The sequence below is a fragment of the Denticeps clupeoides genome, chromosome 6 (assembly GCF_900700375.1).
Source record: "Denticeps clupeoides chromosome 6, fDenClu1.1, whole genome shotgun sequence".
Classification (NCBI taxonomy): domain Eukaryota; kingdom Metazoa; phylum Chordata; class Actinopteri; order Clupeiformes; family Denticipitidae; genus Denticeps; species Denticeps clupeoides.
The window spans coordinates 8,006,286-8,033,319 of NC_041712.1; the positions used below are offsets into that span (position 1 = coordinate 8,006,286).

General features: G+C 44.2%; 1 protein-coding gene across 3 annotated transcripts in view; it reads left to right on the forward strand.

Annotated features, from left to right (window-relative positions):
• The window catches only part of LOC114792886 (rho GTPase-activating protein 7), a 44,589-nt gene that overhangs the window by 9,382 nt on the left and 8,173 nt on the right, over positions 1-27,034 (forward strand). For 2 of the 3 annotated variants that reach the window (XM_028984387.1, XM_028984388.1), the window contains exons 2-6: positions 22,461-22,532; positions 22,666-22,747; positions 22,850-22,913; positions 23,143-24,416; positions 24,916-25,086. In XM_028984387.1, the coding sequence (XP_028840220.1) occupies positions 22,461-22,532; positions 22,666-22,747; positions 22,850-22,913; positions 23,143-24,416; positions 24,916-25,086 (1,663 nt within the window). Of the gene's footprint in view, positions 1-18,911; positions 19,059-22,460; positions 22,533-22,665; positions 22,748-22,849; positions 22,914-23,142; positions 24,417-24,915; positions 25,087-27,034 lie in introns of those variants that run through there. The other variant, XM_028984389.1, reaches the window with a different exon arrangement.

The window sequence follows — 27,034 nt, forward strand, 5'->3', positions numbered from 1 at the left end:
GTGGCCGCTTGGAGCCGATAAGCAGGTAAAAAGTTTCGGCGCGAGCTGTGTGAGGCCTCATGACGAATTACAAAGGCTTCACAATGGCCTGTGAGGAAATTAAATGAAGACGGCGACAGCAAGAGCCGGTTCACCCGAGGCAGCTTAGGAAAAATCGCCGGTGTCGTAGTCAGCCCGTGCCCTTTTTATTTATTTGCCACCGCCGCAAGGGCACCTCTGGTACTGGGTGGCGAAACAAATGCCCGATACCCCATTGTTATTCGGCCTGCGATTCCACCACGTGGAGGCTCTCTCCCTGTCACCTGCTGCCTCGCCGATACTCCACTGGAGCGCCCCGATCTAATTGTGCAGCTTGATGGCCGCCTCATTTTCTTCCAATTGATTGGCTGGCTGGAAATCTTGTGCAGTCAGAGTTAAAGTACCATCAATAACAGCTCAGAACGGGGGGGGGGGGTGAATGCAGCACCGCCTCCTATCTCAGCCTGGTGATAAGGTTTCTCATTGTGGAAGAAAGGACGAGGGTCAGATCGGATTTTTTGGGAGAGCCGCAATTCAAATGTTTAGTGGCTCTGCCGAAATCTTTCCTGATAAATGGTGTCTCCCGCGGTTTCCTTCCCCTCTTTATCCGTACTCTGCCCGGACCGTAGAGCATTTAAAGGAGGAAGAGTGATCCACCGGTCCACATTTATAGTCAAGGAAATGCCTCACAGAAGTACAAGGGGTGAAACAGGCACACCCCATGAATATAAATGATCCTTCCGTTATTGAGTGAGGTCTGGATAATGAGCCATAGTTTTTAAGTTCGCCGTTTAATGCGGTGATTTGTTTGTCTCTCAGCTCTCTGCAACGCGAGACCACGCGCACCGTGAAGAAAAGAAGACAAATCTGTTGTGATGCAGATGAAGCTGTTAGAAAGCATCACGCTGCGCTTATCGCTCACTCCGTAGCCGGTTTTAGACACTAGCGTGTAGCGGCGTGGCGTGGCGTGGCGTGGCGTGGCGTGGCGTGGCGTGACGGCTCTACTAACAGAGCAGAGCAGACTGAAGTTTCAAGGTTGGCAGGAGGGGTTACAGATTGTGGCTTCACCCTCACGTGCCTGCCATTCCAATACTTAAACAAAACCGACACATGGTCTCTACACACAGAGGACAACGTTTGTTACGTCCCAGGAAGGCTGAATCTTCGGTCCAGTTTTCCAGTTTTTGTTTTTTAAAAAGCGACTCACGCTACATTTACATTTACACCATTTATCAGACGCCCTTATCCAGAGCGACTTACAATCAGTAGTTACAGGGACAGTCCCCCCCTGGAGCAATTTAGGGTTAAGTGTCTTGCTCAGGGACACAATGGTAGTAAGTGGGATTTGAACCTGGGTCTTCTGGTTCACAGGCGAGTGTGTTTCCTACCAGGCAACTACCATAATATGGAGACTATAACTGAATCTCACACAGGAAACATGTTTTGTTGTTTTTATGTTTCATGCATCAGGTTATTCGCCTCTCTTCATACCGTCACGACTGCTCTGTCACATCATAAACAGCTTTGTGAGACCAGCATTAACACAACTGAGGGAACTGAGTTGGACCGTCCCCATTGTCTGACTTCAGGGGGCTGAACGCTGCCAAGAGTGTGAATAGTTCACTGCTTTGAAGAACCTACAACATGCTTCAATGTTTCATTTAGTTTCATTTACATGTTTCGTTGTTTAGCACAAAACAGCACATTGTACAATGTAAACAAATCAGAAAAAGAAAACTTTTGACTGGTAATGTCAAACATCAGTAAAACACATCATTCTATTGGTCCTCACTAAGGTATTAAAAAAGCAAACTCGTGTGTATTTGTGTGTGCACGTGATTCTCAGCAGGTTCTCAACAGCTTTCTATGAAGCCTTCATCAATAATGAAAAACTCCCAAAACAGCTCCCTTCCTAACACACATGTGCGATCATTAATATTTCACTCTGACAATCTATACAGCAAGCATATCAATAATGAATTATCATCACCACGTAATGGGTTCTGAAATGGCTGAGGGTTCTGTTGTTGTGGGATCTAAGATCCGAGTGATCAGCCTTTTTTCCACTTACTTAACCTTAGACTTACCTTCCATTAGAACTTCTCCACAGTCCATAATAATTAAAATGGGTAGTTTAACTAAACTTTCAATGCTGAACTCTTCTGCTTTGCTCATTAAATCGAGACTTTAGGGCTTTGGTGAGGTGTTTTATGGAGCTTATTAAAGTGTTGAAAAGTCGAATCAAATGACATTTCTAATTTGTTCAGAGAACAAAGCATTTTAACCTTGTAATAAACATAAGTAAACACGCACACTATAAAATACGAATGCATTGTATTTTACAGACAGATCAATGTTTCTCATACAATATAAAGCTGAAGCTTATTTACTTTGCTACGCTGCTCTGTACTTTTTTTTTTTAAACAGCCTTGTGATAAATGTCTTCGAGCTTTTCGCAATCCCGCTGCAGTCGAGCGTTCATAAGCTGGTTTCTGCAGGCCAGAATCATGTAACGTTACAGAAGATAGATAGATGGATGGATGGATGGATAGAAAGAAAGAAAGAGTTACACACCAACAAAAAATAGTTTATTTCACTTCAAGATACATAGTACGAATGTAGTGCCCAGAAATGAAGTCAAAGGTGATCACAATACCTGGAGCAGTAGGTATCAAAAATGCAATGATGAGGTCAAATAAATCTGAATAAACAAACAAAATAATGAAAAGTAGAAGACACCATATTTACAGAGAGTTCAAGCTCCACAATACGTGTGATGTGAATGTGCCGGAACGCTTGTACAGTCGAGTGATAAAATGCCTGCCCAGGCCTTCACGCTCCGCCCGTATCAGTCAGGCGGGGCTGTTAATTTAGCACAGCCATCCGGCTCCTCCGCAGCTGGATCGACCTCAGGAAAATAGAGCTGTGAGCTTGCATTGCTCCGCCTCGGGCAGTGGAGGCCGACCCCCGGCGCAAACTGCCCCATCTCTTTATTACCCCAACACCGGTCACCCGTTCCATAAATCAGCCTAGGCACACTAGCCTATCGACTCCCATGATAGTCCCAACGCATCAGGCACATTACGTATATACGCACCAGACTATCTTATCCCGTCTCCTCTTTGGAAAATTTGATCTCTAACACCATGAACTTATTTCCTCCCGAGGCAGATTTATGTCCTGTTTCTCCCTCTCCCTCTCGGCTCGCCTTCAAAGTCAGCTTTTTGCCGGTGCCCACGCCTCTGCTTTTGACCTGCTTATCCAGCAGTATTCCAGCCTCATCTGACCCAAGCCGGGAGAGTTCGTTTCGCCACAGTGCAAAATCCATCACGTCCAGAGACCCTGGCACCCCATCATAGAGACAACGGCCACAGTGGCCAAGCGACTGGGGGAGCGAGAGGGAAGTCAGAGAGATGTAATCATTTAGGAAAATATGCACCACAAATGTGACCTGGAATGAGATTTTTTTTTGCAGATAAGCGGTGGGTAATGAATTTACCAGAGTAAGGGTGGACTTGGAAAGTCAAGTTTTGCATGAAATGGCTGCATGGGCCAGGAAAAGGCCTAACATTAGCCCAGCAGATGATGTGTGGTTGAAAAAGAAACTGATTAAGAATGTGATCGATTTTCAGCAGGCTTTATGTTGTCCGGTGAGCTCCTGGGAGCAACGTCTTCATACAACCGTCAGCTTTCTGGAGCTCCAAACATCACTACAGGGGTTCCCTGCAGTGAGGTAAATACAACACGAGCATCGGTGCAAAATCCTTACATATAAATAAAACATAAATATAAATACCCAGTGTAAAAAAGCAAGGTTGGGTTAGGAATACTTGGAGACTGATGTTTAATCAAGCAGTTAATGCCACATCTGTATTATCTGCTGTGTTCGCGGAGAACTTTGAGATTGCAAACAGAAAGTCAACACACTTCAAACAGACAAAACTATTTGATGAATCGTAAAAACAAACATGTACTGGCACACGGAGTTCTTTTTGGATTATTCTGAAAAGACACACATGGAAAAAGAAGTCCTGAAAATCATTTCCCAGAAACGGTTCACAGAGGCAGACGAGCCTGCTTATCATCCATAACAATGACTTTTCATAATCGCGGGCACTCTTTTACCACATAACTGGTCACTGAATGAAAATATTCCTGTTTTATTTACTTTTGCAATACAGACACTAGTTCGAATCAATGGTGCTTTGTGATTCATTAATGATGGATGAATGTGAGATCAGTTGTAATCAATACATTTTTTTGAGAATCACAACTCATTATTAATGTTACAATGGGTGAAAATGAAATCTATTTTTTCTCTCTTATTTGTTCCCTCGGCGTTTAACTGTGGTATACAGTGGCAGTGGTGGCCTAGCATTTTAAGGAAGCGGCCCTGTAATCAGGAGGTTGCCGGTTCGAATCCCTATCCGCTGAGCTACCACTGAGGTGCCACTGAGCAAAGCACCGTCCCCACACACTGCTCCCCAGGCGCCTGTCATGGCTGCCCACTGCTCACTCAAGGTGATGGGTTAAATGCAGAGGACAAATTTCACTGTGTGCACTGTCTGCTGTGTATCACATGTGACAATCACTTCAATTTCTTCCTTTCTTTTTCTAATTTATTAACAGATATTGAAAAATGGATGCGGTAGCAGCCAGTTGCAGAACACATGATCACTAAAGTTTACAGCACACCTCTTAATGCTTTATGATCGAACAGTGAGATCTCAGATGTGCGTCTCACAGAATTGAATTTACTAATTTAGGCGAGATGTTTGAGCACGATGCGCTCCTTCATTATCCGAGGCTGTGAATAAAAGTGACAGTTGCGAAGGGACAGGAAATCAGTGCATCACGGTGTTTAGTCTTGACAATTCCCCAGTGGTGCAAGCGTTCAGACTCTGGGAGGGAGTCCAAGAATAAACCTGAAGAGAACAGGCAGTCAACCTGAGTCTGTTTTCATACCAAGTTAATGTATTCATAACACATCCCGCGTTAAACACACCGAAGAATAAATCATCTATTCACTTTGGGGCTCATGCAACACAATGCATTACTCATTTAAATGAGTTATTATTGTTCATTCACCACTTGCTGCAAGCTAGTTATTAGGTTAATAGTGTGATATATTAAATTCTGGATCTATCAATCAGTAAACAAACCTTTGAGAACTGCTGAGAGAAAAAAAGCAGTGAAACGTTCATCTCATGTTCAATCTTCTGTTAGTTCTTCTTTAAAAACTGTTGCATAAGAAATCCAGGTGGGAAATGAAAGAATGTTCTACACAGTGGTCTGTTCACGAGGACTGTTCTCAATACCTTAAGGATCTTAATTTTCAAGATTGGTCAGACACAAATACCATACAATATGTCATATTTGTTATATGAAATGTGATGTATGGTTATGACATAATGATTATCTTCAAGCAGGGGTAGAGCATTGGGGAGGAAGTCATCTGGCTTTATCTGGCTATAATCGTAAACTATTGCATGCGGGACATCGTAGTATTGCATGCGGGACACCAAATCATTTTTTTTTTGCAAAATTATCCACTGTTTTATTTTTTTAAGTACAAATTTAGCAGTGATTTCATGGCAAGAAACAAAAGGATGTGTTATTTTAGTGCAGCTTTAATCTTTTAATGCAGTTTCAAAACTATAAAGGCTATAACCCTCTCTGCAAGGGTGCAGGAGGTGTATGCATGTAGTGGGCTCCTATCTCCTAGCATGAAAGGTCAATATTAATTCAATAATTTTAATATAAAGGGTACTATTATTAAGCAGTTAAAGGAGTGAGGTCATCTTCAAACAGAACTTTTACAATTTTCCTGGTTCTCAGTTGAAACTGCAGCTCATGTACTCATGTATTTTCAGGTCAAGTGTCACAGTCTGGATCTTCAACATGGATGCATGGAAGCAAATACAAAAACACTCTCTGTTGCTCTTCTTTGCATACACACATGCACACACATACAGTCACGGACAAAAATTTTGAGAATGACACGTATTTCCCCCCAAAAGTTGATTGACTGCATGTATCAACTCCAAATATTGACTCGTTGCATAAACCTGATGTAATTGTCCATAAAAGTCTTTGAAACTTATAAAATGCTTGAAACTGTACTTTAATACACCACAGAAAAAAAATTGTCAAAAAGATCTAAAAACACTGAAGCAGCAGACATTATGAAAACCAGCGCTTGTGTCATTCTCAAAACTTTTGGCCACGACTGTACACACGTACCCTAACATACAGTATGCTCACTCACACACACACACACACACACAGGCACACAAAGAGCAGAAGCCCTCTGATCATATTTCAAAGTCAGTGGTGTGTGATGGCGATGCAGAGGACAGACGTGCGCCAGAAAACCTCCAACAAGTAGGGATTCACAAGGGACAGAGAGAGCATTTGCAGTAAAAGGAGACAATTTGGAGGTCAAAACACTGAGCTCTTCCCCTCGTGCTGTCTTACATGCATTCAAAGGCAGGCAAAAAACAGTATTCAGAAATTTGTACTTCATGATGGTGAATGATTTACATGCAGATTATGCTTCGTGGTACATAAAATTATACATTAGAGTAATATCATTTCTCATTAATATCTTGAAATTTCTCATATAGGTGTATATATCCCTAGAAAGTTTAGATTGAGACACTTTTTACCTTTAGCCATTACATGGTGAGATTGTGATGTTTTAAATTGCCCCTTGGGGATAAATAATGTTCTTTGAATTGAATTGAATAAGACAAGCTGGGATTGGCTAGTACTTTGGGGAAAGGTTCGTCTGTTTTTTTTTTTTTTTTTCCGGTTCTTTAGTGAATTGGCCACAAAACTGGACCAGTAAACTATCATCTACTCAGAGGTGAAAGGTCAAATGCATCATTTCACTCTGGGTCACGAGGGCAGGCAGGTTAGCAGGGTAGGCCATTTCTCAGCCAAGTGTTTTCTGTCTCAATTTAGAGTTTTCTGTTTCAATTAGTGTTGTGTGGGAACTAGAGACAAACACTTTTGTTTCATTATAGCGTGGAACACTTACCTGTTTTTTGTGAAAATTACACACACACACACACACACACACACACCAGGGTTGTCCAAAATCGTTAAAAATCTGCTTATCACCCTTTCATTATTATGTGCTACCACAGTTACCACAGTAGTGGCTAGATTGTACGGGGGTAAAACTGCAATACAAACTGGGTAATAAACGTTTGCTTTCTGTCATTCATGTACATGCTCAGGTTGTATTTGATTGAGAGAACTTTAAATGCAGACTGATCCCGAAATATAAAACGCTTTTTTGTTTCAATCATGAGAGCATCAATAGGATTGTGGGAAAATAAACTGTTTTTGCATACATACAAGGGCACACATTCAACGCACACTCACCCTGACAGGACAGATAAGCTTGTAGACACGTCCCCCGGACCACCAAGACATACATCATTACGGCCGATGGTTCTTCTGACACCTCTCCTCCACAGCTGATGAATGGGCCTTCTGCCTGTGACATTTTTGCCTGGTATGGGAGGGTTTGACTGGGAGGGCCAGTGGTTGGCGAACTTGCTGACTTGTCGCTTGTTTATGCACAACACTGGTTCTTAATGCCGTGATCTTTAGCAGGTAATGATTTTCAATACGAAAAGTTGGCATGACATTTTCATCAAAGCCCCCCTCGTCTGCTGTCATGGGACTGTCGAGATGAGTATTGGCGCCTCCTTTCCTCTCGTCTTTCCCCTCCTCACATCATCACAGCCCTCGTAGCTGGTGCTTAACGAAGTCCAATGGAGTACCTTGAAGATGATCGTGAAATGCACGGTTTAAGTAATCAACAGCAGTCTGTCCTCTTCTGTCCTCTTCGACCTCAGTGTCTGTGCAGAATTATTCCCTGAAAAGATGATTATTTATTTAGTTCATTTTTTTGTTGAGTGCATTGAGTGCATTACGGAGAGGATCTTTGTTTTTCTTTTGGCTTTTAGCCACGAAAGAGTGACGTTGAAGGTGCACAAATGTCAGGAGAATAAAGGGATTAAAGGAAATACGGGCCAGACGTTATTCACATAATCATCTGCCGCTCGTCGTCTTGGTGACGAGCCCTTTGGAAGTCATGGATCTCTCGTGTTTTTTGCACTCATTGTTTACCTCGACATTTTCCCTTCTTCTTGTTGTGTTTGCGTAAACACCCACTGACTGTCGACCAAATAGATCCCATCTACACCCTCAAGGGACCTGCCAGCTCTGGCTGAAGCAAGCTGGAGAAAGAAAGAAAGAGAAAGAAAGAAAGAAAGAACGGAAGGAACAAGTTGTATTACAGCCTTGAAAGGAAGAAAGAACTCATCCTGGGAAATCGGCCAATTACCAGAAGGGCTGCGAGATTTAGTATTGCTGTAGGAAATGTATATTAAATGTTGGCAGCTTAAATATGGCTGGCCATTATCAGCGGTGAAAGGCATTACGAATCACCAATAACTTAGAAATGTGACCTACACCCCGCACCCCAGTCCCTCCACCTCCTAACGCCGTCAAAATAGCAGACCTGTTTTTTTCCATCGAAGGTTTATTGTGGCCATAAGAAAGCGGGGATATTATTGCGAAGTGACTGAGGGCTAAATGAAGATTGTGTTAGAAGGAAGAGCTGAAGGGGAAGAGGAGAGCGGGTGTAATTAATACCCATTCATGCCATCATGGTTGCGGGTGAGGGAGGGAACGAAAGGGGGGAAGGTTGGAGACAAGGGCAGGTGGAGCGGGGAATGCATAACTCTCCATCAGCATCTCTTTTCCTTTCCTGCGTCTTCTTCTTCTAACCCCTCCTGTACAAAAAGCTGATTATTCCGCTCTCGCTCGCTGTCCAGCGCGTCCTCTGTCTCCTGCAGCCGCCGTCCCGCCCTCTACGTCCACCGTTTCTGAGCATTCACCTTGGGGACCAAACAGGAAGCCGGGAGGGGGCGGAGTCGCTCTGAGTTAATTAGGCCGGGATTTCCTCCCGGCCAGAGGGCGCTGTGGACAGACACATGTCTATAAAAGGCAATATCACCTCCAGAGATCACAGGGTCCAGCGGCTTGCGGTGTCTGTCATTGAGTGGAAAAACAGAAGGCGACCAGCACGCCCCCATGCCACATAAGTGATGGATGGCGCCGGCCACCTTCACCGCTGGCAGGGGAGTGGCCTACCTGTGAAAAGTCTCCGTGGGGGCTGTACTACATGTGCCGTGGGACAGTAATGGGAGGTAAAGCCTTAACCACTCAGATGACAGCCTAACACTGGAAATTAAGTGGGGTTACACATGCCGTGAAGGATGGAGTGTCCTTCCACCACGTTCCCCCCAGAGTGGTGCACTGCCATGCATGTAGGAACCACATCGTTCTCCAACCCATCTACATGGTCTCTGAGAGATATGACCAGGTCATCACAATAAATGCATCAACAAGCTAATAGATGTTGCCTTGATGACAATATAATTTTTGAGGGGATAGGATAGTCGAACACTCGCTGTTCAGGATGTCCTCTGTCCTAGGACAGGATGTCCAATTGCAATACGTCAACATCCACTATCGAGCTATTTTTTCAAGCAAGAATCATGTGTTATTTAAGACAGTAATTCCTTAAAATGAATAATAATTCACAAAATTTGAATAGCTCAAATGTGCTGTCTAATGCTGATATAAGACTACACAACTTTCAAAGTCCTTGCATCACCGTACAATTTTACAAGGTTATGGGTTTGTACTAGTTAAACTGAAAATGAAGTGATTGTCATTGTGAAACACTGATGCACAGCACACGGTGACACAATGAAATTGTGGGTGGTAGTGACCTAGTGGGTAACACACTCGCCTATGAACCAGAAGACCCGGGTTCAAATCCCACTTACTACCATTGTGTCCCTGAGCAAGACACTTAACCCTAAATTGTTCCAGGTGGGAACTGTCCCTGTAACTACTGATTGTAAGTCGCTCTGGATAAGGGCGTCTGATAAATGCCGTAAATGTAAATGAAATGTGTCCTCTGCTTTTAACCATCACCCTGGGTGAGCAGTGGGATGGGGAGCAGTGTGTGGACTCCTTTGCTGTGCTTTGCTCAGTGGCACCTTGGCAGCTCGGGATTCGAAACGGCAACCTTCTGATTACGGGGCCACTTCCTTAACCACCAACGCTGCCCCACAAAAAAATAAATCCTTGGAGCCAGAAACCTGAACAACTGACTGGAAATGGTACATAGCCTTTGGTGTTTTAAGATTTGGGAATTTTGGTCAGCCACCTCAAACTCTGGTCTAAATTCATATAAACTGAACTTGACATTATTGGTCAATTAACCATTCATGCATCCAGGAGCAAGCCGAAGGGTTGCGGGTTTAAATCCCAAACCGCCAAGGTGCCATGGAGGTCCCCTTGTACAACACACTGCTCCCCAGGCAGTTTTCATGGCTGCTAAATGCAGAGGACACATTTCGTTGTGTCTCTGTATGTTGTGCTGTGCTTCATAATGACAAAATCACAAAAACAAAACAATCGCTTTCACTAGACTAACAGAGAACTTCAGTGAAGGTGTGTATGTGTGCCCAGCTGGGGGCTGGCGCCTTGTCCCTGGGTGATGGGCTCTGGCAGCCGCTGAGGATAAGCAGTTATGGAAAGTCAGTGAGTGAGTGAGTAATATACAGTTTTTATGTAAATTGGCTTTTTTTTAAATTAGGTTGTGTAGCAGTGGGAGAAACCTGGTAACCAGCCATGTGCGTATTCCAGTAGAAAGAACTACACTCATACAAACCAAAAAATATTATTTCATTTTCACATCCATCCTCACCCACAAAGGCTTGTTTGTGCCAACCTGCTCTTTTTCACTGCATCTGCATACGGGGGTTAGGAACACAGATGCTGCAAGCCTCATTGAAAAGCAAATGATGGTAGAAGTGATGATGGCAGGATGAGGACCATAGCTGTGAAGGCAGGAGTAGCGCACACACACCACGCTTACTTTCAATTTGCAGGCTGTGCTGTGGCAACAAATTCAATGGGTTTGTTTAAGTGTGTGTGTGTGTGTGTGTTTTGTTCTGTGTGTGTGTGTGTATGGATACCTTATCCAGAAGTGTGCTGTCTGTCTCAGTCTTTGGTCCCCCACTGCGTGGTCTTCTCGAAGGCTTTTACAGAAACCAGCTCCGGCTGGGGTTCGAGGGCTGAGCAGCTGCCTGCACATCTGAGCGCATACTAAATTACCGCACGCTCGCTCGCCAGATCAAATCACCACGTAGCTGAATCCAAAACTGCGTTTGTCCCGCGGCCAGACTCCCGCCTCTCTGTTTTTCACCCGGTTACTTACTGCAGCAGAAATCGTCACACACGTTCATCAAACGTGGCAGACAGTATGTCATTCTCTGCATTGTTCAAGTGTTCAAGCTAGCGCTTCATAATTTTGCCCATGAAATGGAGCTAAAAACCTTCGGCTGAGCTTGAGCATCTGTTATTCAGAAAACAGAGCCAGCGTCTTCTGCGTCACTTTTTTTGGAATGTTAGTTGGTTCATGTTTAGAGAAACACCCAGGAAGATGTAGAAATGTAACCCACAGCACTGGTTTATATCCATCCATTCACAGTGTCGGGGCTACTGGCAACACAGTCTATGGCAGGGGTCACCAACCCAGGCCCTGGAGTGCCGCAACACTTGTTTCACGTGGTAAAAAGGGTGAATCCCGTGTGCAAAATTACGTTAAACCCCAAAATGTGCAAGATCGTTGGTGACCACTGGTCTACTTTGCCAATCCGCCACAGACTAATTGTAGGTCACTGGACTATGGTTCACATCCCAAATTTAGAAACACATAGACAGACAGAGACACAGGCCCAAAATCCAAGATATCTTCTGCTTGAGTTTGTAACTCCACAGCGCCCCCCACAGTTTAGCCATTATAAGTTTGTGTATAAACTTCTTCTCAGTTCTTGTTCACAGCTTTGCCTGTGTTGATTGTGGTGTCAGCTCGGTTCGTCAGTTCCGGCTCCTGCTTACGGCCTTTTACACGAGTTCTGTTCGCGTTTGTCCAACCTCTGCTCTGAGTCTCCTCAGTGTAAACTGCCCTGCGGCCTGTCATCCTGCCCTTTTTTCGGGTATCGCGTGTTTATTGACCTTCGCTTGAAGGAACATCTCTGTGTGACGGTGTCCTTCAGATCAGTGCGGAGTCGGTTGTTGTCATGCCAGGCACCCCCACGTGTCTTTCATTCATTCTTTGCTTCATTTCCATAGACACCACTGAGCGTTTCCTTTTACTTGACCTCAGTGAAGAAGGCCGAGGGATGAGAGGGAGTGAGCAGAGTCAGTCACATATCCTGCACTTGGGCACAGGCGTAAAAAAAATTGTTGGCACTATTTTGGTCCCAGTACTTGGACAAAAGGCTGATGGCGCAGGGATATCCTGACAGGAAGTGCTCTGCCTCCAGCAGAGGAACACACTGACCTTCACTATAATATCAGCGTTTCCACCCTGCAGATTGCATCAACAAACACATGAAGTGTGAGCAATGGGGCAGCAGGCGCTCCACTCGGTCAGAAACATGAGCAGCCAATGGTTGATCGTGGATCAGATCTGTCACTGCATGAGGACTAAACCAGGGACTTCCACCGCCCCACCCCCACCTTTCCCATTTCTTTCTCAGCCATTACTGAAATGTGCTTCAGTTTCAGTAAACCAAATGCATTTGCTTTTCTATTACAGGAAGGGCCGCCTTTTCATCACTGACCATGTATATCAAATATTATTGCAGAGATTTTGCTCCATTTGGCCTTTTCTTTTCAGAAAACAGAGCCAGCATGCATGCAACAAACTCAACAAAAACCCACACAGGGAAAATGAGGCCTTGTTGTTATAAAGTGTATAACTGTTATTTAAGGCTGCATATTTTTTTAAGAAGTCACATTTCTGTTATTAAAATCAAAGTTTATGCAGGAAACAATGGTCCTGGTGTCTATTCCTCCACCCTGGATGCCTCTCAGACCCAGCTGAAGGCTCAAAAATGCATTTCATGGCCTTGGCGGCATGCATAAAGGATGATTAAGAACAATATCTGCAGGTCAAATAGCCTCTCGAAGTCGTCCACATAATCATTCCCTTGCAAGATGGCGTTGCATACCTCAACTGCAGTGCATTTGCCTCGCTCCGGTACAGTCCTCCCTGGTGCCCATTCAGAAAAGGGCATGTGTGGAAGAGAGAGGGTCATTTTCAGGGTCATTTGAGAGGCTTATGAGTCGTGACTAGAGCAGGGACCCTCGTCAGTTTGTTCCCTTCGGAGGACTGCGCCTTGTAAGAGAGACAGATCTGGCATGCTGCTGGTCAGATTGCAGAGACAGAGGGTCTTCTTCTGCAGGCTGCGCTTGGTTGCGATGGAGAGGGAGCAGCAGCAGCGCGCGAGTTTCCCGCAGCGCTGGAAACGAGAGCCCAGAAAAAAAAAAAGACACAGATGGCGTTTAACACGTTTAGCGTACATGCACTAAATACACACACTGATAAATAAACACCGAGGCCTCGTGACAATAAGGAACGAACAGCCTGGAGCCAGAACGTGCCAACATTCAAACTCTCAAATCACATGTTCTGCAGCTCAAGCTATGCATTCGAGTCACTATACAAGACAAACAAGAAGCATTCATGAATGGCACATTCATTGGTCCACCAATCAGAATTCTTGAAATAAAGCATGTTTAGTTTGTTAGCGAAACTTTCTTCACTTAATAAGATGTTGGTCGTTGGAGTCGTTGGATCCAAGAAGAATAAAAGCCTTTATTGCTTGTGGACGATTGCATAGAATTGTCTGACCCTAGTAGCCAGACTACCTTGTTTGTAGTCATGCCACGTCGGCTGAAGGAGGAGACAGAGAAGCACAACATGATATTTTAATCAACAAGAGAAACATGGCATGAAACACGTTTCAAAGACATTGGAGCACACTGCACACCTTAGGTTAAAAAACGACAGAGGGTACAACTTATATTTACTTCCTCATTCCACTTAATGACAGACACGTGGGTAATTAGGAACACAAAGATCGTGAGTTGGTTCCACCCGGTGGGCCAGGGTGGCCTCACATTTATGCACATAAATGCAGTTTCCTCTCTTCTCACCCAAGGAGTTATCTGCCGCTGCACCTCTTCTTAGAATTAGCTTTCCTGTTATATGTCATCTCAATACAAGCCATTGTTCAGCATAATTTAACTCTCTCCAATGTTAGACATAAATCATTGTGAAATCATGGTCAGAAACCTTTTCCAACTTTCTCCATACATCATTGTACTTCATGTATCCACGGTCAAGCTAAGGTCACAGACATGCAACATACTGTTTTACAAGAGGAACACTCAGTTATTGAAGAGGAACACTCAACGAAGCTTAACAAAAGTTTCCCTAACAATGTAAAACTGAGTTGTGACGGCCCTGCGTACAAGTGGCATTGGGAGCAGAGAACAACGAGGCCATCAGAGGATGGAGGAAGGTGATGGCTGCTGCAATGCAGCTTGCATCTTGTGGGACGTGACCAGGCTTGTTTCGTTGCTCTTTTGTGACCACATGTCAAACGTAGGCAGTAAAAACATGTGTACAATTAACAAAATCAGTACTTTGGTGTTTATTTAAATTTTATAAATTTGTAAGATGATCTTACTCAAGAGGATAACTGGAGAAATTTCCTTCTCTCTGTATATTTTAAACTAACTTGTGTTAGTTTGTAGACGTTCCCTTACACACAACCTTGGACAGCAGGTGCACTCTGCCTTCATCTTTTTCCAATATACATCACAGGTTGCAGTGCATGTACACAATCACTGTTGTTGGGACCCCGTTTCAGCTCGAAACACCAAACAATTGCCTGCTTTGTTAAGTCCTGCATGTGACGTATTGACAGGAGGGAGGTTAAAATGCAGAGAATAAGGAAGCAGGATGCCCTCATCATTGGTCCCTCGCATTTTAAAACGAGCAAAAACGAGCTGAAAGGAGCAAACTGTTCACCCAGCACACTGTCCCATCAAAATGTAATATTTCCTTACAGGGGGATGCCAGCGTCTGCTCTGTTTATATTGTGAACTGGCGATGAGATTCTGCGATCCCTTGAAACACACACACACACACACACACACAGCATGGAGAACGGGCTGTTGTGTACGTTATTCATGTACCCCTGGGTTTGTAGAGGAAACCTGTAATTGGGAACTGTGCCTGGGTGGGGGTTTGCAGTCCCAGCAAACCAAAATTCTGCTGCTTTTTAGCATTTATGGGAAGGAAGCGACATTTATGCCTTTCATTTTGCAAAGTGCATTCTGAGCACCTTCTAAACCATTTGGATTTCCTATTAATGAACACATAATTCAGCAGTAAGTCCACACACTAATTCACCATATTAATTAAACTCTGAGAGTTTGTTTTCATGTCAGGCCACTGTTTCAGAAATAAATCACTCAGGACAGAAATAATTGCTATTGATCAAAAGAGAAAAAATCACCAGCAAAAGGGGATCCTGGCTGCTAATGAAGTGCTGTTGCCCAGACACTGAATAATGATGCCACAGGGTCGTCCCGTCACTTCTGACCTGTTGGGTGCTGTGGGTGCTGGGATTATTTGTCCTGTCATGCCAGGCCGCTGGGTGTGTTTCAAAGGGGGGTTCGAGACATTTCAGAAGACCCCCAATTAATGTGAAATGCCAGCATCAGTCCTGGCTTGACATAAACAAGAGGCGATTCTCTTTTATTATTCAAAGGAAATAAACTGTTGCCGAGGAGCACTAGGCAGAGGCCGTGTCTGTGGCAGCTGTAGTGCTTTTTAAAAGACATCTAAGAGAAATTATGACAGCAACAGAGCCCTCCAACACTTGTCGAGTTGAGAACCTTTCAAGAAATATAAACGGTGGGTTGAGATTTCACAGCTGATGAAGAAAATCAAGCTTTTAGTTTCACTTATAATAGCATTCAGTTTTAAAAGGGCAGATCAAGTCTTTTCACATGATGTATTTCATGATATAAAAACAACCCAAGACTGTACACTGTACACAGCTTTCATAAAAATATGATTATAACAAATTATACTTACTATTTATTCCTTCAAATATTGGTTATTTTTCAACACTCTTTATCTTTTTGAGGTATTTTTTTGCCAACACATACATTACATGCACGGTGCTCTGTTTAGTCAATCTAACACAAAGGTAATTAGGTTTAATTAGGTAGATGCATTATATGATAAAACATGAACTAAAAAGGAATAATACAAATTTGTCAGTGATCTTAATGTGTTGGCTGAAAAAGTGTTGAGAAATAACCTGTATGTGTCTGCAATGAAATCACGCCTACCACCACACAATGTGCACAGAATGTGTTATTTTAAAGACCTGGTGCATGTCAGTAATACATTTTTACTGCTGTAAAGTTTGTGGATTAATAATCACTTTGGCCACTATAAGCTTTATCTTTGGGGTGTTTCTTTCCAAGAATTATCATAAAAATAGATTTTTGTAGGAATCAAGAGGCATTGAAGTCTGACTCAGTCCTTCTGAAGGTTAGTCATTTACTCAGACATATTTATGGCTCAGACAACTATTTTCGGTCAGATCCTGTGATTCACCCTCCACTCTGCATTTCATTAGCTAAACAGAGAGTCTTTTCGTGCCGGAGGACTGCTCCGGTTGTCCCTGCCCAGTTTGTCTACAAGGAAGTCCAGCCTCTTCAAATCTGCTGCCAAATGGCCTCACCCAAAACAAGGGTGGGAAAGGCGTCAGGCGTCTGTGTCAGAAGTCCTCAAGAGTCGTGCAATGAACCCAAACAGTGTTTGTGCTCAAGAGTCTTTTGTTAGCCTCAACCTAAACGCGGATCTTGATCACAAACCAGAAAACCGAGGGACATTTGCCCACAGGCACAGCTGAGTGGGATCTTCACTGGTCTGGCCACCAAGTTCGCCACTTCACTCATTTTCCCTTTTACTTACCTTCACTAGCAGCCCTGTGGACAACTTCCCTCCATTTTTCACTTTTAAAAAGGTTGTAATTACACACCTACACGCTAAATGGCAGCCATTAACATTAATAGGATTCCAAGGACAGAATTCAGATGAAGCCGCGAAGTCAGACACTATTACCACTGATATGCTCTGTCAATACTCTCATGCTTTCAGGGCACTCATTACACCTTTTACACTATTTCTTCTCCAGTGGACTCATGAAGTGCCCTTCCACAAAGCAGCAAAATCCTTCTTCAGAGGGTAACCACAAATAGACAAGAACATAAAGCAGTATATAGGTAGAAGTAGATACAGACGCTTTTCAGACTGATTTTTCTTGCCTAGTAAACCTTGCTCTTGTCTGTGACATGAATGGGTCTTGAAAGTCTGGGATTAAATCACTGTGTCTGAAAGCAGAAATCTACTATGGGTTCTCAGTAAAGATGGGTGGCACACAATCAAGCAAAATAAAGGCAAACTGTCAGACTTTTTATTCAAAAGAAACTGAGGAAAACATAAAAAATGACTGAGAAAAAATGGAACCGTGAAAAAAGTCTCTTTTATAGCTAACAGTAAAAGAATTTATTCCTACATTGAGAAGGAGAAAAAACATTGCTTTCACAAGTTTGCAGATGCCCGCTATCTCATTTGAATGTAGAAACCCGTGGAGGCTGATTGAAGATGTTTCGAGGTGGGACACATCTGAGAGGAAAACACACAGCGGGGATTAGCAGCATCAGCCCCTCTCTTTCAGCAGTTACACACCAGTCCCACATACAAGACTTGATCAATGTCAGCGTCTAGACAGGAATTAGACAACTTCACGTCGGCACAGCAGGGTCAACATCTGGGCTGGATACTAAATGATTAGTTAGTATGATTAAAAAAAAAAAGCCACGTGATGAAATACAGGTAGCTACACAACTTTGACCTATATTGAATTCAAACTAGATAACCTTATTATTCTTAGACAAAATATTTCTGAACTGACATAATATCAATTATTTATTTTATTTTTGATTATTCGGAAAGAATGTTATAATATAATCTCCATATGTATCCGCATTTAACACTGAGGATGAATGAGCTCAAAGCCACTGACTTGTGAAAACGATGCACGATGGCCAAAAAACAAAGTAAAATAAAAGATGCATGTGACTGATTTGTCATAAATTTACCACGTTGATGCAGGAACAACATGAGTTTCCTGCATGCACTCTTTTTAACAGAATCACGCATGCCTTTTGAGCGGTAGCTGGGAGTGATCAGGACCCACTCATCAGGAGCACAGGCACCCGCTGTATGAGCCCAGTGGCCCCTGGGAAATCGCAGGCACTTAAATAATTCTAATTCACCTGTGTGGTGAATGAATAAAGATTTTTGTTATGTTCCAGTGACGGTTCTCCATTCACCTATGTTATATTATATTATAATTTGTGGTTTTTAATTGTTTAATAAATGGCCAGTTATCCATTCTGGCCCTGGTTTCTGGAGTTATTTGTTTATTGGAACTGATGTTGTGAATGTTCTGTCGATCCCTTGACCCCCAGTGCAGTTCGGCTTTTCGAAGTCTTCGCCTGAGCAAACCACAACCCAGAACCTGTACGTTTATGAGAGAAGAATGTAGGAGCAATATCTCTGTCAGCTTCCTCCTGAGTCTAGCACAAGCTCAGATCTCAGTGAACAAGAACAATCTTTTAAAATAAAATGATGTAATTGCAAGTTGGTATCATTTTTTTCAAATAGATATATATAGATGCAATTTTATACAGCATAGTAACCTTTAATAGTCTCCTGGTGAGCATCAAGTTAAGCTTTTCACTAGTGAACTAGTGAGGTCGTCCCCCCATCCAGTGAGAAAGTTGGTCCAGTCCACTGCAGGCAGAGGGGAACACTCTCCCCCTCTCAGGTCATTATGACGTCCAAAACTCTTTCACATGTCCAGTGTGAATTATGCACGACTTTTACACGCCCTGGATTGTGTTTTTTTTATTACTCGTCAGTAAGCGTGATTAAGAGTTTCTGATAAAGTTTGTTCTGCTCTTAAGGAGTGACCTCTCAGCAATGTTGATAACAAGTAAGTGCCCCTTTTTTATTTAATGCACACTAATTGAACTAAGTACTGTAACCTATGGTATGAAAAGATTCTCATTTTACATTTCATTTATAAGGTCAGTTTGTGGAGATAAAAGAAAAAAAGCGAAGTGAATTGAATTCACAGACTGGCTCTCTGCTTCACTCATTTTTAACACAAAGGTGCATTAATTGGTCCTCACAAGTGTGCTATTACTGATAATAACTGATCATTATGTTACTTTTCCAGTTCCCTTTTTTTTTTTGGCTGAGCTCTGAGGTGGTCAAAAGCCCTTCATTTTCATTAGGGAAAAGAGGCCAGCAACTCTTTGTACTTCATTAATTATTTTCTTATTGGTGCAGCAATCACACAGAAAGAGTGTTAATGGGTGAATGCTGAGTGTTTTAGGAACGTTGAGTCTAACTGTTATGAATTTACAATTTTCTTCTTGCGGTTCTTATTAGTTAAGAGTTTTTTTTTACTGGCCAGCAGTACATTTTAAGGAAACATGAGTGCCAGCTCAATGTTGAACCTTCATCTGGAGGATCCGTGCCACGCGGCCTGCAGTTGATTTATTGTGGAATGACATGCACTTTCCGCGGATAAGTCAGTGTAATCTCAGACCTTTGACTGACTCGTCGGGAGACTTTTTCCACTGGCACATGCGATGAGCAGTGCCCAGTGTTTTTAGCAACCCGGCCGCACAACAGAGCCTGAACCTATGACCTCATGTTTGCCTGCTCCACCTGCCAGTGATGACTGCAGTGCTTTCTCTCCAGCCCGGGCTGTCGCTTAATCCTAAAAAGAGCCGTATGGTGTGGACATCTGCAGAAGGCAGGCCAGTACAGTATGAGACAGAGAGGCTGTCACAGCGAGGTCTTTCTAGGAATTATATCATTCCAAGGAGCCTGAGTGCATGATCCATTTCAGGCAAAGTTGCTATTGTAAAATGAATGATTGTGCAGCACTGGTAGAATATGTACCTCTTAATAACCACTTACTGCTGTATAAGAATTATATAGAAAGGCTGACTGTTACAGGTCCTGGTTATATGCCACATTCCCGGTCGCCATGAAAAGTCATGGTGCCATATAATGTAATGCATTGTAAACGTAGGGTACTTTTCATGGAAATACATCTTAAAAACGCTAACTGACCCAACACCAGCATGACCAGTGCCGTGTTTTATGCTTTCTATAATATATCGTTGTGCCATTATAGAAACATTTGCAGAAATATTGAATGCTGGACGCATTTTTTTCACCCTGTTCCTTAAGATGGCAGCAATTCTGCATTCTTTGATGCAATTGTGCATCATGACCGGATGTTTATTTTTGTAGGTGTGGCTGCAGAATGCATCTTGACCACATGGCTTTGATGGAGAATGATAACTAATTCTGAACATTTCCAAATAAGATGTTCCATATGTGAAGTGTTGTGTGTTTGGGCTGGTGTCACAAACGGGTACAATGATATGAAACCAAACGGGTGACGGGCACAATGCTGGCACGAAGACTGGCCACATTCAAGGCTTATTTGTAATAGCTTACAGGTGATAACACTGAGGGTACTCAGGAGCACAACAGACACAAAACAGCAGGAAAACCTGGACCGGAGTGCCAAGTACCACTCGGGTTGGGTTTTTTTTTCAATTGTCGTAATTATGCATGATACATTCTTGACTTTTTTCCTACACCTACTATTTATTTTACTTTTTCCCCTTTTAAAAGAAGAGGTTGCCTTCCTCAGAGATGCTCTCAAGGTTAGAACACAAGCTGTTTGCTGCCCCACGAGGCATCCATTCCTGCTTAAAAAGCTCCAACGTTGTGACATTGACGCCACGCTCAGCAGGTCTTTATTAGGTGGCTCCAGGTGCGCCTGTTTGTGCGTGCGTGCGCTCGGACCCCAGGGACGACGTGATGGCTGTAGGCCACCTCCTGGGTGGTGTGCCCCTCTAATCAGGCAGCGCCGCCCCTCTGCACGTCTCACACGCCGCGTACAGCACGTAGCGCCATGAAGCCTGCGCCGGCATCCTGAGCCTCCCGGGGAGGGAAGGGTCCTAATCGCACGGCAAATCTGATTTCCCTAAAAGCCTGACTTCCTCTGAGGCGGCCCAGGGTCTTTTGAAAAGGAAGTGCCTTTCCCTGTTCAGCGCAACACAATCAGGTTTATGTAATGGGCCTGAGAATACAGAGACGCTGCTGGTGGAGCAAACTTTTTCAGTCTGAATAGACTGAAACAGACGTCAGGCAGACGGCAGACGTCATACGATTGTCATGGTTTGATATTTTCTTGTTTGTTCTTTGGCCTTTTCATGAGTGAATATTGTTGCAAATCAGTGCAGATAATTGTATGCTTTGTATAGTTTAGTTTGTCTGGGTCGCCCACAGTTGTCACACAGAGGCGTGAATTCGTGCACCCAAAGCAAACAATTGTGGCAGTATAAAAAAGTTCAGACCACGACAGGGGGGCTAACACAGTTCCATGGCGCAGTGGTGGCCTAGTTGGGGGCAGTGGTGGCCTAGCATTTAAGGATGCGGCCCCGTAATCAGAAGGTTGCCAGTTCAACTCCCGATCCGCTAAGGTGCCACTGAGCAAAGCAGCGTCCCCACACACTGCTCCCCGGGCGCCTGTCATGGCTGCCCACTGCTCACCAAGGGTGATGGGTTAAAAGCAGAGGACACATTTCACTGTGTGCACCGTGTGCTGTGCTGCTGTGTATCACAATGACAATCACTTCACGTCCATTATGGATGTCCAACAAGATGGCTTTTCTTTTCTTTTTTTGTGTCTACCATCTGTCCTTGGCCACTGTCTATTTCCATTATAAAGGAGTTTCCGAACAGTAATGGGGGGCGCTCTCAATGCATTTTGTATTTTATTAGCAGTGACGACATTTAGTTAAACGCAACCCTCAAGTTATCCAAAGGAAATGAACACATTGGCAAATATATTAAATAAAAAGCCAACTTAATTCTGCTGCTCTGTTGCAAGTCTGTATGTAGTCAGTCCTTAAAGAAACTCTTTATAAGGCAGTTATAAGGCGCAGCTGAGCGGCCATTCGGGACTGCGACGTTTTTATGTGGACCGTGCAACGTAGGAGTAGTGTTGTTTTTCAGTTCTTGTTTTTGTTCTCCCTCTTTTTCCCCTGTTATTGGCCCTCGTGTCGTTTTATCTGTGTTTGGGTTATTATTAGTAAAATCCCATTCCCAGTATGCCCCGCCTCTGCAGCTTGCGGACGTGACACATACACTGTATGTGGAAAAAGTGGTGTTCATTGGTCTATAATGGTAATTTCTCAAAAAAAAATTTCTTCTTCTTCTCCCCCCCTATCATTTGTGGAAAAAATTCTTTGCTAATAATTCTGTGTATTATGCTCAATGTCTTGTTTATTCATTTTGATAGAAATTGAAGCCAGGGAGGCCTGTGATTGGCTGAGAGCAGCTGGATTCCCGCAGTACGCACAGTTATTCCGAGGTAAATTCTCATTATTGCAAATGCCAAATGTGTGTGTTGAAAGGAGTGTAGACCCATCCGGCCAAATAGTGCATTTAAATGAATAGTAAACAGTGCAACGTCGCAGAGTGAACTTTGTGTTGTTTGCCCACAGATTGTCATTTCCCCATTGACATAGACTGGGTGAAAGCTGATCACGACTTCCTGGATAAGGACGCTATTGATTCTTTGTGCAGGTACCTAAACTTCACTGCTTGCTTTCCAATCGAAGCAGTGTCTTATGGGACAATTATGAGCGAGAGCACTTGCAAGTTTTGTTTAACTCTTGTTGCTTCCAGGAGATTAGTCACCTTAAACAAATGTGTGGAGACAAACCTGGAGACAAGCCGATCAAAGAGACGGGTAGGTGGCCGCACCAATAAAAACAAAAGTTTTGCACCTTTCCTCTGGACCTGACTCTTCCATGTGAGATCATTCGGTCCTGCCATTCAACATCAGAGCATCATAATCCCTTTGCTGTTAAATCTGCTTTATATTAAAAGGGAAACACTATCATCCAGGAAAGTGTAGTTGCAAAACATGAGTTGATTTTGGAATGTAATAATACTCTAATGGCCATTCTGGACTTTAGAGTGAAGAGTCAGAAGATGAAGAGCCGTGTGCCATCAGCCCTAAATGGACCTTCAGCCAGAAGACCAGGCACTGGAATCGAACAGAGACCCTGGAGTCACAGCTCTTGATGGACAGGCCCCACCTTCTGAAGTCAGAGAGTCAAGATGCTTCTATAGATGAGGATGAGAGGCATGAAGTCTGCTCAACTCACAGCTCCAGCAGTTTAGAAAGTGATGGAGGAAGTACTGATGTCCACAACACAGGTGATGACCTGCAAACCAGTCAGAGCTCCTTGAGTTGTTCGTCCACCTGCAAGACCATGTTGTTGGACACTTCGTTCAGCAGTCCCCCGTCTCCTAGAGAGATGCCCTGCTTGAGCGGTGAGGAGCACTACTTAAATAAGAAGATGCCCAGAAAGAAAGGCCAAAGTCTTTTGAAAAAGATGGAAAAGTTCCGCCTTCGTGGATCAACAAGCATGAGGTCCCCGAACCGCGGTCGTCCCAAGCTGCTCATCAGCGGGCCTGTGCTTCAGGAGGGGCTCAGCGAGGAGAGGCTGAAACAGCTTAACTGTTTGGACATTGCAGAGCTCCAGGATGAGTTTGGTAGCCCACCCTCTTCCTCCACCCCATCCGGATCCAACAGTAGCCCTTCAGAGAGCAGTAGCACAGTTAGCACCCCAAGTCCTGTCACCCGAGTTCGCGGCAAAAGTAGAAAGTATGACCCCTGGAACCAGGGCCTGGAAAGCAGTCAGATTAGTCAATACAAGAACCGAAAGAACCAACACAATGACGTGGTCTTTGAGGTTCCACATGGGTACAAACCTGGGACGTTCCCCACTGCATTGGGCCACGGCAACGTTGACACCTCTGTCAACTGGAGGACAGGCAGCTTTCATGGCTACAGTGGTCGGCAGGGTCATGGCAATGCTGCCAAGGACCACGAAAGCCTGCCCTGCAGCCCCCTCGCCAGTTTCGACCATCGCGTCAGTTTCTACGACAATGTCCCCGGCGACCAGCTGTCGGAGGGCGGAGTTTCAGAGACGCTGCTTGCCAGCGATGACGACATGTTCCACGCCCTGGACTGCGTGATGGAGCGCATCAACGGCCTGCAGCAGCTGGTCACCAACTGGGCGGAGAAGCTGTCGGAAGATGGAGACTCGGACTTCACCAACAGCTCGAGCTGTCCTTCACCCCCCTGCCTGAAGGACGTCCACCTTGACATCGGCGAGGCAGGCCACGCCTCTTCAGAGGCTGATAAGCTCCACGGAGGACTGGAGCTCAGTCAGCAGCCTCGGTAAGAAGAAGCGCTGCCCTAAATCTGGAAACGTCAATGAAACGTTATATAAATGAGTCGTGTAAGCTCCTCCCACAAGTCCATAGTCTTTCCTTTCGTTGCTTTTTCTGAAAAGCGATGAAAGCTAAATGACAGAGTAGAGATTGCGTAACCGCAAAAACTTATTTTTAAGATCCTAGTCTTGCAATTCCACTTTGGAAATAATCAAAATCATGACATTCCTCTCAGTTTATCGTTCCATCACAGGCAATTATTGTGATAAACTGAATGAATTTAATGTATTCATATTTTAATTCATTTACACCACTATACCAATGTTTTTGGTTTCTAGAACCTTTTGACATTTTGTTGTTCTCATAAAGGTGTTTTGGTGAAAAATTCTAATGATAAAAATCAAGAATCATGCTGTGACTGATCATCCATGGCTCATAGTTTAATAACTGTGTCGGTAACACACTGCATGTCGGTAACACACTGCATGGCGTGTCGTGCCGTTCAGACTCCGGCAGCTGCACTGGTCCGGCGAGCAGACCCTGTCTCTGCCGACCCCCGGTTCAGGGATGGAGGGCCAGCCCGCCTCCCAGGTGAACCGGCTCCGGAGGCTGTCTCTGCTCAGGCTGACCGCACTGATGGACAAGCACTCTCCTTCCTGCAAGCAGGGCTGGAACTGGTAAGCCGGCCTACGGGGGGTGGGGGGATTCGTACAAACCAGAGCGAACGGACACGTTCGTTTCATTATTTATGCGCTATTGCAGTCTTGGCTCCTCTCCGGCATGACAAAAACATTAGAGGTTGAAATACGCTTGAAAAAGGAGGGCAAACTGGGCAAAATGTTGACCGTCAGCGCTGGAGCGTTTGTTTTTGCCTCGGTTCTTGCGTGCGCCTCTCAGGGCACCAGGTGGTGTCTTCGAGATGGGGGTCAGGAGGCCATTTTGGGCCAAAAAATATTGAGGGCCCCCTTTTGTGTTTCACCCATGCACGGGTCCTCAATCCCAAATGTGGCATTGTGACAACTGGAAATGTAGATTTTGTTGTTCGGAGAGGATGCATTTTGCAGAAGGTTTTTTTTTTTTTTTTTTATCTGTCAGTGCTTCATCGCTATGAAAACGGCTCAGACTTGAAAAAGCAATAACGCCCTTCGTACGGGCCACTCCCGTTCGTTCAGACTTCTGCGTGAACTCTTGCCCACATCATTTGTTTCTTGTTTTTTTTACGCTTACCTTGCAAGACGGGGCCGCTCTGCTCAAAACCCGGCTCCCCGTGGCACGATTAATAAAGTGTTTGACATTATTCGTTCTGTGTTGCGAAGTGGCGTAAAAACCGATGGCCGGAGGCAAAAGGGACGCCGTAATTGACTTTGGGGAGAGCGAGAGTAATTGGGCTATTTGTTTTAACAACCATTGAGCTAACTACAAAAGAAATGTCCCCCACTCTGCTCCGGCACCCTTCCCCTCGTTCCTTGCGTGGCCATCGATCCCCTTGCGTCAGCACTCAGCACCTTCACTGGCCTGTGAGCGGTTTGATTTCAGATGCCGCGGCACACATTTTCCGGGCCGACGCCCGTTTTATCGCCTTTCTCTCTCTAACCGACTTAATCAATGGCTGGTTATTGTTCTAAGCGAGCGGCCGGCTCCCCGGTTCACGTACAAACAAACACACCCAGCCGCCATTAGGCTGAAAGAATGAGGCGGGCTGATGGGTGTTTTAATTGACCGGATCGGTCCGATGTTAAGAGCGGAGGTCCCGCATGGAAATGAGAAAAAGGTGATGGCAATTTGCACTATCAACAGGACGCACGCGCTGGCTCTGAGCGTTTGTGTCCAAATCCCTGGGAAAGGCTTAGGTCCTGTGGTCTTACATTACATTTGCTTTGAGAATTTATCTCATGGCGCCTCGGCGCCATGATTTATATTAGAATAAAGCCGGAGGGAAGCCTGAAATCTGAAATTGCTGTCATGTTATCTGCTCGGCGACCACAGTCTGTGACTGAGGCCAGTGGTGGCAAAAAACGCTTGGTTTTTTGAATCACTTAGTCATGAGCCCCTGGACTAGTGGTCCATATTCCATATTGGACCATACATAAGACATTTTTTTAAGGGTAAATATGTCTGAGAACACAGTGTTGTCTGAAATTTGGGGAATGGAATATGATATTATGGAAGGGGTGTGTAATCTTGAGATGGGCAGAAGGTTGCTGTATATTCTGGTCAATATGGTTTATTGCTTTATTGAAGGGCTGTCAAAACGAATGCTTTTATCCTTGTGATTAATTAACAGATATTTTTAAGTAAATTAACACAGATCCTCTTCCATTGTGGGTATGACCCATGACACAGAAGAGAAATTCATCCTAGCCAGGGACAATCAGGACATGAGGCACTGGGTAACATGTGGTTCATGCGGTTCACAGCAGTTTTGGGCATCTTATAAACCAGCATGAATCAGTATGAATCCCCCATCTTAGCCTCCTTACATTGAAATTAAGTTATTGAACATTTTTTTCTATTAATTAGTTCATTTCTTGACAGATTGACAGCACTACTTAATTGATTTCCCTCCTCTGGGAGAAAACAAGTGGCACTGAGGTGAATCACAGATTAAAACTAATTCCATAGAAT